Here is a 12,905-nt window from a genome sequence, read left to right on the forward strand (position 1 = left end):
CCTCATCTTTGACAGCCCAATCTACATATTTTTCCTTATCCTGTTTCACTACCAATATATTTCCTGGATTTTTGTATCTCTCAAGTTGGAAGACTCCTATAGATCTGCTTAAATTAATTCTTACTTTATTTAGTGTGTTTAAAAATGGAGTCTAAAAGAAAAAGTGATTTATTATTTATTGAGCATTAACACAAGGTAACGTGCTAGATACTGCGTGAGACCAATATGAAAAAGAACATCTTAGATTCAAAGTACAGGTATTTACTTTCAGATGAGTAGAATGACAAGGAAATGTGTTTTATTTCTGCAGCTCAGCACCCACAGTGCCTGTATATGTATATATATATAAAACACTTAGTGTCTGCTAAAGTAATTATGAAAACTTCACATAGGGGCGCCTGGGTGGCTCAGTTGGTTAAGCCTCTGACTTCGACTCAGGTCATGATCTCATGGTTTGTGAGTTTGAGCCCCATGTTGGGCTCTGTGCTGGCAGCTCGAGCCTGGAACCTGCTTTGGATTCTGCATCTCCCTCTTTCTCTGCCCCTCCACTGCTCGTGCTCTGTCTCTCTCTCGAAAATAAATAAACATTAAAAAATTAAAAGCATCACATCTAAACATTAAAAAAAAAAACAGAACTCTTATGCATAAGCCAAAATGCGACAATGAAGTGTGAAACTTTTTATGATCTCTTCAACAACCTGGACGTTAATGCAAAGAGAGTCCTTTAATTTCTGCCTAGAGACAAGAGAAAGGGCACAGATTCTGCCTGCGAGGCTATAGTGGTGAACTAAAGAAGCGTAGGAGGTAGGTTAAGAGAGGAATAATCTTTTTTTTTAATTTTATTTTTAATTTTTTAAAATTTACATCCAAATTAGTTAGCATATAGTGCAACAATGATTTCAGGAGTAGATTCCTTAGGGCCCCTTACCCATTTAGCCCATCTCCCTTCCCACAATCCCTCCAATAACCCTCAGTTTGTTCTCCATATTTAACCCTCAGTTTGTTCCCCATCTTCTGTTTTGTCCCCCTCCCTGTTTTTATATTATTTTTGTTTCCCTTCCCTTATGTTCATCTGTTTTGTCTCTCAAAGTCCTCCTATGAGTGAAGTCATATGATTTTTGTCTTTCTCTGACTAATTTCACTTAGCATAATACCCTCCAGTTCCATCCATGTAGTTGCAAATGGCAAGATTTCATTCTTTTTGATTGTCGAGTTATACTCCATTGTATATATATATACCACATTTTCTTTATCCATTCATCCATCCATGGACATTTGGGCTCTCTCCATATTTTGGCTATTGTTGATAGTGCTGCTATAAACATGGGGGTGCATGTGTCCCTTTGAAACAGCACACCTGTATCCCTTGGATAAGTGCCTGGTAGTGCAATTGCTGGGTCTTAGGGTAGTTCTATTTTTAGTTTTTTGAGGAACCGCCATACTGTTTTCCAGAGTGGCTGCACCAGCTTGCATTGCCACCAACAGTGCAAAAGAGATCCTCTTTCTCCACATCCTTGCCAACATCTGTTGTTGCCTGAGTTGTTAATGTTAGCCATTCTGACAGGTGCAAAGTGGTACCTCATTGTGGTTTTGATTTGCATTTCCCGGATGATGAGTGATGTGGAGCATTTTTTTATGTGTCGGTTGGCCATCTGGATGTCTTCTTTGGAGAAGTGTCTATTCATATCTTTTTCCCATTTCTTCACTGGACTATTTGTTTTTTGGGTGTTGAGTTTGATAAGTTCTTTGTAGATTTTGGATACTAACCCTTTATCTGATATGTCATTTGCAAATATCTTCTCCCATTCTGTCGGTTGCCTTTTAGTTTTGCTAATTATTTCCTTTGCTGTGCAGAAGCTTTTTATTTTGATGAGGTCCCAGTAGTTCATTTTTGCTTTTGTTTCCCTTGCTTCCAGAGACGTGTTGAGTAAGAAGTTGTTGCGGGCAAGATCAAAGAGGGTTTTGCCTGCTTTTTCCTTAGGGATTTTGATGGCTTCTTGTCTTACATTGAGGTCTTTCATCCATTTTGAGTTTATTTTTGTGTATGGTGTAAGAAAGTGGTCCAGGTTCATTCTTCTGCATGTTGCTGTCCAGTTTTCCCAGCACCAGTTGCTGATGAGACTGTCATTATTCCATTGGATATTCTTTGCTGCTTTGTCAAAGATTAGTTGGCCATAGCTTTGTGGGTCCATTTCTCAGTTCTCTATTCTGTTCCATTGATCTGAGAGTCTTTTCTTGTGCCAGTACCATACTGTCTTGATGATTACAACTTTGTAGTGTAGCTTGAAGTCTGGGATTGTGATGCCTCCTTCTTTGGTTTTCTTTTTCAAGATCACTTTGGCTATTCAGGATCTTTTCTGGTTCCATACAAATTTTAGGATTATTTGTTCTAGCTCTGTGAAGAAGGCTGGTGTTATTTTGATAGGGATTGCATTGAATATGTCGATTGCTTTGGGTAGTGTCGACATTTTAACAATATTTGTTCTTGCTATCCAGGAGCATGGAATCTTTTTCCATTTCTTTGTGTCTTCTTCAATTTCTTTCATAAGCTTTCTATAGTTTTAAGTGTATAGATTTCTCATCTCTTTGGTTAGATTTATTCCTAGGTATTTTATGTTTTTTTTGTGCAACTGTAAATGGGATCGTTTCCTTGATTTCTCTTTCTGTCATTTCATTGTTGGTGTATAGGAATGCAACCGATTTCCGTGCACTGATTTTATATCCTGCAACTTTGCTGAAATTCATGAATCAATTCTCGAAGTTTTTTGGTGGAATCTTTGGGTTTTCCATGTAAAGTGTCATGTCATCTGTGATGAGTAAAAGTTTGACCTCCTCCTGGCCAATTTGGATGCCTTTGATTTCTTTGTGTTGTCTGATTGCAGAGGCTAAGACTTCCAATACTGTGTTGAATAACAGTGGCAAGAGTGGACATCCCTGTCTTGTTCCTGACCTTAGGGGGAAAGCTCAGTTTTTCCCCATTGAGGATGATATTAGCATTGGGTCGTTCATATATGGCTTTTATGATCTCAAGGTATGCTCCTTCTGTCCCTACTTTCTTGAGGGTTTTTATCAAGGAAGGATGCTGTATTTTGTCAAATGCTTTCTCTGCATCTGTTGAGAGGATCATATGGTTCTTGTCCTTTCGTTTACTGATGTGATGAATCACGTTAATTGTTTTGTGGATATTGAACCAGCCCTGTATCCCAGGTATAAATCCCGCTTGGTCGTGGTGAACAATTTTTTTAAATGTATTGTTGGATCAGGTTGGCTAATATCTTGTTGAGGATTTTTGCATTCGTGTTCATCAGGGAAATTGGTCTAGGTTCTCCTTTATAGTGGGGTCTGTGTCTGGTTTTGGAATCAAGGTAATGCTGCCTTCATAGAAAGATTTTGGAAGTTTTCCTTCCATTTCTATTTTTTGGAACAGTTTCAAGAGAATAAGTGTATTAACTCTTCCTTAAATGTTTGGTAGAATTCCCCTGGAAAGCCATCTGGCCCTGGACTCTTGTTTTTTGGGAGAATTTTGATTACTAATTCGATTTCCTTACTGGTCATGGGTCTGTTCAAATTTTCTATTTCTTCCTGTTTCAGTTTTGGTAGTGTATATGTTTCTAGGAATTTGTCCATTTCTTCCAGATTGCCCATTTTATTGGCATTTAATTGCTCATAATATTCTCTTATTATTATTTTTATTTCTGCTGTGTTGGTTGTGATCTCTTCTTTCATCCTTGATTTTATTTATTTGTGTCGTTTCCTTTTTCTTTTTGATCAAACTGGCTAGTGGTTTATCAGTTTTATTAATTCTTTCAGAGAACCAGATTCTGGTTTCGTTGATCTGTTCTACTGGTTTGTTTGTTTTGTTTTTTTTTTTTGTTTGTTTGTTTTGATAGCATTAATTTCTGCTGTAATCTTTATGATTTCCTGTCTTCTGCTGGTTTTGCATTTTATTTGCTGTTCTTTTTCTAGCTCTTTAAGGTGTAAGGTTAGGTTGTGTATCTGAGATCTTTCTTCCTTCTTTAGGAAGGCCTGGATTGCTATATACTTTCCTTTTAGGACCACCTTTGCTGCATCCCAGAGGTTTTGAGTTGTGGTGTTATCATTTTCATTCACTTCCACATACTTTTTAATTTCCTCTTTAACTGCTTGGTTAGCCCATTCATTCTTTAGTAGGATGTTCTTCAGTCTCTAAGTATTTGTTACCTTTCCAAATTTTTTCTTATGGTTGATTTCGAGTTTCATAGCGTTGTGGCCTGAAAATATGGACGGTATGATCTCAATCTTTTTGTACTTACTTAGAACTGATTTGTGTCCCAGTATATGGTCTATTCTGGAGAACATTCCATGTGCACTGGAGAAGAATATATATTCTGCTGCTTTAGGATGAAATGTTCTGAGTATATCTGTTAAGTCCATCTGGTCCAATGTGTCATTCAAAGCCATTGTTTCCTTGTTGATTTTTTGATTAGATGATCTGTCCATTGCTGTGAGTGGGGTGTTGAAGTCTCCTACTATTATGGTATTAGTATCGATGAGTTTATGTTTGTGATTAATTGATTTATATATTTAGGTGTTCTCACATTTGGTGCATAAATGTTTATAATTGTTCGATCTTCTTGGTGGATAGACCCTTTGATTATGATATAATGCCCTTCTGCATCTCTTGATACAGTCTTTATTTTAAAGCATAGATTGTCTGATATAAGTTTGGCTACTCTGGCTTTCTTTTGTTGACCATTACCATGATAGATGGTTCTCCATCCCCTTATTTTCAATCTAAAGGTGTCTTTAGGTCTAAAGTGGGTCTCTTGTAAACAGAATATAGATGGATCTTGTTTTCTCATCCATTCTGTTACCCTATGTCTTTTGATTGGAGCATTGAGTCCATTGACGTTTAGAGTGAGTACTGAAAGATATGAATTTATTGCCATTATGATGCTTGTAGAATTGGAGTTTCTGGTGGTGTTCTCTGGTCCTTTGTAATCTTTTGTTGCATTTGATATATATATATATATATATATATATATCACACATATATATACACATATATATATATTTTTTTCATCTTTTCTCCCCTCAGAAAGTCCCCCTTAAAATTTCTTGCAGGGCTGGATTAGTGGTCACAAACTCCTTTAATTTTTGTTTGTCTGGGAAACTTTGTATCTCTCCTATTTTGAATGACAGCCTTGCTGGATAAAGAATTCTTGGTTGCATATTTTTCTGATTCAGCACACTGAATATATTCTGCCACTCCTTTCTGGCCTGCCAAGTTCTGTGGATAGGTCTTCCCTTGTAGTTTAGGGACTTTTTTTTCCTTTGCTGCTTTCCTGATTCTCTCCTTGCCTATTTTGTGAATTTGACTATGATATGCTCTGTTGATGGTCTGTTTTTGTTGAATCTAATGGTGGTACTCTGTGCTTTCTGGATTTTGATGTCAGTGTCTTTCCCCAGGTCAGGAAAGTTTTTCGCTATGATTTGCTCACATAACCCTTCTACCCCTATTTCTCTCTCTTCCTCTTCTGGGACCCCTGTGATTCTGATGCTGTTCCTTTTTAATGAGTCACTGATTTCTCTACTTCTTAAATTGTGCTCTTTTGCCTTAATCTCCTTCTTTTTTTCCACTTCATTATTCTCCATAAGTTTGTCCTCTATATCACTGATTCTCTGTTCTGCCTCATCCATGCTTGCTGCCACTGCATCCATCCATGATTGCAGCTCAGTTACAACATTTTAAATTTTATTCTGGCTATTTTTTACTTCTTTTATCTCTTAGAAAGGGATTCTAATCTATTTTCGACTCCAGCTAGTATTCTTGTTATCGTGATTCTAAATTCTGGTTCAGACATTTTGCTTGTATCTGTGTTGGTTAATTCCCTGGCTGTCGTTTCTTCGTGCTCTTTCTTTTGGGGTGAATTCCTTTGTTTTGTCATTTTGAAGGGTGAAAAGGAATTAATGAGGTAGAAAAATTAAAATTACTAAAGTAAAAATTAGAAAAATATGAAAATTAAAAAATTACACACGCACAAACACAAATCGAATAAATGATGCTAGATTCTAGGTGTGTTTTGATCTGGGTGTTGAAAGTGGTTTGACAGATTAGAGAAAAAATAAAGGGAGGGAGAAATAAAGGGAAATAGTTTGAGAATTTGAAAAAATGAATACACTGAAGTAGACTAAAATGAGATGATGGTAGTAAAATAGAATTTGAGAAAATATACACAAAAGTAAAGAATGATGTAGAAAATAATTAAAGAAAATCAATGAAAATTAAATATAAATTTGAATCTTTTCTTTTTCTGTATTCAAGAAAAAGAAAAGAAACGAAAAAAAAAGAGAAAAGAAATCGTTTGAGAATTTGAAAAAGTGAATACACCTTGGTAGACTAAAATAAAAGGATGGAAGTAAAATAGAATTTGAAAAAATTTACACAAAAGTAAAAAATATACTAATAAAAATTAAAGAAAAATATTTTTCATGAAAATTGAAAATAAAAATGAGTTTTTTCTTTTTCTGTATTCAAGAAAAAGAAAAGTGTAAAGAGAAAAAAAAAGAACATTGAATAGGTGGACCTGCTAACAGATTGAAGTTGGACTGAAATTACTTCATTTTCCCCTAGAAGTCAGTCTATGTAGCGCCTCATAGTCCATAAACTAAGCTGGTGGTGAGACTTGTGTTCTTGAGGAGGGTAGTTGGCCCATTTGGGTGGGGCTCAGTGTAATGGCTCCGCTCTCCAATAGATGGCGCTGCTATCCTGCCGGGCTGGATTGTTGCGGCGGTGGTAGGTGGGTATGCGCATGCGCGGGAGCCGTTAAAATGGCACCACCCAGCTATCTTGTCTGTTCTCCTGGGTCAGCAATCGCGCACCCATCCTCTGTCTTCAGCTTTCGTCTACTCCCCGCTTTTTCACCCTTTGTGACCAGGCCCCAGGCAGTACCTTTCTCCCGAGTTTTGTCTCAGATGCGGCTGTTTTCCCCGGCCCCTTACTTCTGAAGGACTGCGGCTTTGACCTGTTCCGTCCCTCTGTGGGAGGGTCTCACCGAGCATTGGCCAAATATCAGCTGCACCCAGGAACGCTTGCTAGACCCTGCTGCTGCCGGTGCCCCGAGACTACGGCCAGGTGCCAGCCCGCCCCAGGAAGAGTTCTCGAGATACTGTAGCAGCAGCATTTCAGGGATGATGGAAAATCACAACACACATCTGGCACCAGGCTTCAGCCTTAAGGACCTTGTTCCAGCACCAGCGAATGTGGCTGTTTTCTGGGGTCTGCTGGGACCAGGTGGCTTCAACAGTCTCTACCAAATGTCCTTCCGCTTCTCCCCGTGTGTTCCGAGAACCTCCCAGACCCCACTCTGTTCCTGGGGATTCTCCCCTCCCACCAGAGCACCACCAGGTATCTAGCTGTGGAGTTGCAACCTTTGTGCTCCCCTTGTTTACAGTCTTAATGGAATTTAAACCCTCTCCTTTCTCCTTTCTCCCTTTTTAGTGGTCCCTGCGGCTGTTTCCAATTTTCCACTTTCTCTCCAGCTGCTTTTGGGGGAGGGGTGCTTTTCCCGTATTCCGCCCCTCCCCCCGCCCGAACTGAGCTCTCTCAGCTCAAAAAAGCACCTCCCTTCCTGCACCTTCTCACTCTGCTCCCCAAGTTCACTTCTCTGCGCTGCGTACCTGCTGAATTCTGTGGTTCAGGTCGTGCAGATTGTTGTGTTAATCCTCCAGTCAGTTTTCTAGGTGTGTAGGATAGTTTACTGTTGGTCTGGTGGTATTTCATGGACATGAGACACACAAAAAACTTCCATGCTGTTCCAGCATCTTGTCTCCTCACCCCAGGAATAATCCATTTTTCCACCAAAGAGAGCAAGCACATGGGGTCAGATAAAACTAATACTTACCAATCTGTGTCCAGAAACAAGCGTATACAATGCAATGCAGCAGGGTCAGGCACCCAGGGAAGGGTGGGGTCAGAAGGAAGAGAACAAATGGTAATTCAGAATACAGGCCATCAGGACTGGAAGGAAGGTTCCACCTGGAGAGAGAGGCTGAGGGAGGCAGGTGGCCACTTTAAGCCATCCTTTTCCCATTGATCTGGTTTAGAATTTATCTTTTTAAACCAAAGTGAAATGGAGTTTTGGAGTATATTAACACCTCATTGAAGTATCAACTGTTGTTCTTTTTCATAAAGCCTCTTTGTGGTTCCATTTCCTTCTCTGTGGGATGATACTGCTGAAGGAAGCATGCAGATATCCAGGATGCTGCCTGTTGTATTCTCTGAACACATAATGGTATTAATTACTATTTAGTGACTGCTCCAGGTGCTTTATATCTCTTAATTCTTTCCATCCTCATGAAAACATTATTATCTGTAATTTAGGAAGGAGGAAACTAAATCCCAGAGTAGTTACGTCACTGTCCCAAGATTGTACAACTATTAAGTAGCTGAGCCAGTCTGTCTTCCTCCAAATTCCATGCACTTCAGTGCTGTATGCAACCTCCCTTCAGGAAGGACTTCTAAGAATCCCCTTATCATTCAGGTTTAGGTTCGAAGTCCAGAGTAGAGGGGGCCCAGGACCCTACATGCTGTCAGAAGGACCCTAATCCCACCTTTCCCCATCTCAGTCACCATTGTCTGCATTACGAGCTCTGCTTCCCAGTAGCAGGGTACTCTTTTCTCTCTAATGGTGCAGTTTTCACTTCTGTAGTCTATAGGTTATGGAGTTGGAAAAGAGGAAGGTGTCATCCTTGCTCCCCTTTCCTGCTTGCAGATCTTGCTGTCTCCTTTCCCCCTAAAAAAGTCTCCAGTTCTGTATTTCTTGTTTCCAAACATGCTAATCTTACACCACCTCTCATAGCAATCATTTACCAAATCCCAGGTCATTCCTCTTTTCCTAAATAATGCATACATCTGGCTCATTGTCACATTCCCCAGCCCCCTCCCTATCTTGGTGAAGTTAGTATCCACATTAGTGATTCTTTCCCAAACCTAGCCTCTCCTTCCTTAGTCTGCTCTTCACCACTGATCTTGAATTCCACCCTACTTTAGTCACTTATCTTCTCTGTCATATCTAAGCTTCATTATTATTAACTGCTAACCCATAATGTCAATTTCAGGTATTTCACTCTCTGACTATACCTCCTATCTTTCTAGTTTGTTCCCACTAGTACCCAACTTTAACTGGGACCTAGATATACTGGTTCCACTCAGTTTTTCTTGCCCCTCATCCACCTTGTTTTCCTCATTTTTCTCCTTATACAGCTTCTGGCTTGGGCCCATTATTGTAATCTATTTATTGGGTATAACCCTATTTCCCTTACATCTCTTTTCCTTTGTTTTACTTACGTGGTAAAACTCTACCCTATTTAAATCTAACTCTGACTATTCCATGGCTGAACTGGCACAGGCTAGAGAAGAACACATGGCCACACCGGCTGGTATCACTATGAATCCATGACCACCAAACTCTAGGAGGTCACTGGTCCTGCCCAAAGATACTCTGGGTTCATCCAGTCTGTTCACGTGTCCACACTCCTCAATGACGATTGCATGCCTTGTCTTGTCTCCTCAAACCTCCATCCTTCCTCCCCAGTCCTTCTGTTCAACTGATGACACTTCCAGGAACGTAAAGGTTCTGGTCACTCTGGAAAACAGTTTGGGAGTTTTATGTATAAAACTAAACACGTAAATACCAAACTAGTCTCAGGTAAATGAAAACTTATCTTCACACAAAAGCAAGTATATGAATGTTCATAGCCATAAAACTTAACCCCTATGTCCTTCAATATGTGAATGGTTAGACAGATTGAAGTACATGCATGCCGTAGCAAAGAAAGGGAATGGACTCTTGATACATGGAACAGCATGAATGAATCCTTAGGTAATTAGACTGCCTGAAAAAAATACTAAAAGGTTACATAGATACCCTTTGTATAATATTCTTGAAATGAGAAAATTGTAGGAATGGAGAACAGACTCGTAGTTGCCAGAGGTTAGGGATGGGGAAAAAGGGGTATGGAGTCTGGTGGGAGTGGCAGAAAAGGGCAGGATGAGGGCACCTTGTGGTGTTTGAAATGTTCTGTTTCTTGATTCTGGTGGTGGATACATGATACAGAAATCTACACAAATACTAAAAATATCGGGAACTAAATACACACGCAGAGGCATACACACACAAATGAGTACAATTAAAATGGGAAATCTGATTAAGATTAGAGAATTGTATCGCTGTCAGAAAACTATTGTACAGTAGTTTTAGAATATGATACTGTTGAAGGAAACTGTGGAAAGGGAGGGTGCACAGGATCTCAATGTATCATTTCTTAGAACTTCATGTAAATCTGTAATTATTTCAAAGCAAAAAAAAATCAATTAAAAATGTTAGTAATCTGTTAAAAACACCTTGAGATTTTTGACAGTCCATCTCCCCCCAACTATCTTTCAGCAAAGGGCATTAGTATCCACTGATGGGCCTTGCCTGAACAGTTACTATGTTGGTGGTTGCGAAATGGTGATTTTCTGATTCTACCATTCCTTCTACATTTATTAACTAGCATTAACCAGGACAAACAAAAGGTTTTTCTCTGCCCCTCTTTCCCCTGACCTTCTCTTTCATATCCACCCTAACTTTGAGGTGAACCAATGGGGTGGGACTGATTGATCTTTGCCCACTGATGACATACAAAGTCATTTTGCTGTTTCCATCCTCTTCTTAGACAATGTCGAACCTAGTACGGCTGTTAAGACAACTTGAAATGTTCTGATCTGTGCCATGAAATTTATCTGGTTGGTTCTTTATTTTTGTTTTTTTTACCACACTCCTTCTACATTTTGGCCTGGTGGCAGTGGGGACCATGCATGTAACCCACTTGCCTTATGGGCTGTCCTTCTGAATACCTTTAGAAAGGTTATGTTTTCATCTTGCCTGGGAGAGATTTCCTCTACATCATGTGTTTTTCTTTCATGAAGAGACATTTGCCATTTCCTTCCTTTGGGCAATAATATGAAAAGAAATTGGATTATAGAGAAAAGATGAACTTTGGAACAATTTTTTAACTATATGTGATTGTTGTTTGGACTTGTAAGTTGTCCAATCAGATACTGTCTTGAGAAGTTGGGCGAGAGGGAACCATGAAAGACAGAGAATTTACCCAAACGAGCCTGGCTTTATGACAAAGAAACTCCTCCAAATTTACAAAGACTCTTTAAACTCAAAGAAACTGAGAAACATTTAATTGCCAATTTTGGTTTCATCTTTTCTTCTACCTCATCCTAACCCCACATCTAGGCAGCCCGATAGGAATAGTGAGGAAAGTTATTTCAGTTATAGAAACTAGCGTTTTCATTTTAAAATAGTCTTGTGATAGTATAATAGTTATCCCGTTACATGTGTTTTGCTTGACATGCATTTGTTTGTAGATCAGGGATTTTTACATAATAATCTGGACTTTCTGCCTCCTCTTTTTATTTTATTTTATTTTATTTTATTTTATTTTATTTAAAAAAAAATTTTTTTTAACGTTTATTTGTTTTTGAGACAGAGAGAGACAGAGCATGAACGGGGGAGGGGCAGAGAGAGAGGGAGACACAGAATCGGAAGCAGGCTCCAGGCTCTGAGCCTTCAGCCCAGAGCCCGACGCGGGGCTCGAACTCACGGAGTGCGAGATCGTGACCTGAGCCGAAGTCGGACGCTTAACCGACTGAGCCACCCAGGCGCCCCTCTGCCTCCTCTTTTTAAAAAAATCAGAAAAAAATGCATCAACAGTGGGCTTTAATAATGACATGGCTGATTAGCACCTCCTCCCTTAAATGGGGCAGGAGTTACAGTTTGCCATGTTTCTCACCAATAACTACTTGGAAGATTGTTTATGAGGTACCAAAGGATGTCTAGGAAAGAAGATAGTCTATATTTCCCTCATCCTTGGGAAGAATTTTACTAATACGACTATAATTTTGCATAGCAAAAAATTGAATGAAAATTTGGTTGCAGATTTTCTTTATTTACCACAGCTAATTGATAGTGTTGTCATCATTGAAAACTAACATTTAAATATTTCTTCAGCTTAAAGGTGGAGCCCAAGACTAAAGGATTAAAACAGCAGCAACAGCAACATAAGAAACTTCTGGCAGCAATGCTCTCTCAAGATTCTTTTGAGTCTCTCCATAGTCCTACCCCATCTGTAACAGAGGAAGATATTGATAATGAAGATGATGCAATGGAATTGCTGGGTAATTTTAAAAATTAATAATTTCTCTTTCTCTTCTTCTCTGGCATTGTAAAAATGTGTAGTGATTTAGAGATTTTAAAGTTTTTGAATAGTTTTGTCCTAGGGGAAAGACACCATTTAACACATATTTTATTTACATTAGACTTTCATGAAGTTGCATGTAAGAATGAAGTTGAAATGACCTAAGCATGTGAAGTATTTATTAGACTGTATTTTGTCTTTGTATATGCAGCACTTTACCTTCTGACTCTTTAATCAAGCTTTATTCTGTGTGCAATTGTGATAAAATTCAAGTCTGTCTGCTTTATTCTCTGATTATGATTGCCTTGATCACATCTTCTGTCTATAAAATATATCCAAAATACATATTTCAGCCCTCATTCCAAAGTGTCCCCTATTGTTTCAAGATGTTTTAGAAAAATAGAGTAAAATTGAAAAGGACAGATAGTAAATTAGTGTTTTGTGTCTTCCATAAATGACAGGAAAGTTTGCAAGATTTCAGTGTTTTTATAGGCTTGTTACTTTCATGAAAACCTTATTAGTGTTGTATATGTAGGGAACCCTTTATATCTTAAATGAAGTAAATGTATGTTTTTATTTCACCATAAATCTCTGGATAGTAGTTTTTTTAACTGAACTTTCCTTTTATCCTAAATAATTAGAATAATTTTTGAATACTTTGTAACCATATACTA

General features: G+C 38.6%; 1 protein-coding gene across 1 annotated transcript in view; it reads left to right on the forward strand.

The window, feature by feature from the left end:
* The window catches only part of CUNH8orf34 (chromosome unknown C8orf34 homolog), a 164,279-nt gene extending 152,051 nt beyond the window's left edge, over window positions 1-12,228 (forward strand). Inside the window, 1 exon segment of the mRNA XM_047073747.1 lies at window positions 12,045-12,228. Coding sequence (XP_046929703.1) covers window positions 12,045-12,228 — 184 coding nt within the window.
* The last annotated feature ends 677 nt before the right edge of the window (window positions 12,229-12,905 follow it).

The sequence above is a fragment of the Lynx rufus genome, unplaced genomic scaffold (genome assembly GCF_022079265.1).
Source record: "Lynx rufus isolate CCGP_SWC_20201006 ecotype Redwood Valley unplaced genomic scaffold, mLynRuf1.p SCAF_12, whole genome shotgun sequence".
Taxonomy (NCBI): domain Eukaryota; kingdom Metazoa; phylum Chordata; class Mammalia; order Carnivora; family Felidae; genus Lynx; species Lynx rufus.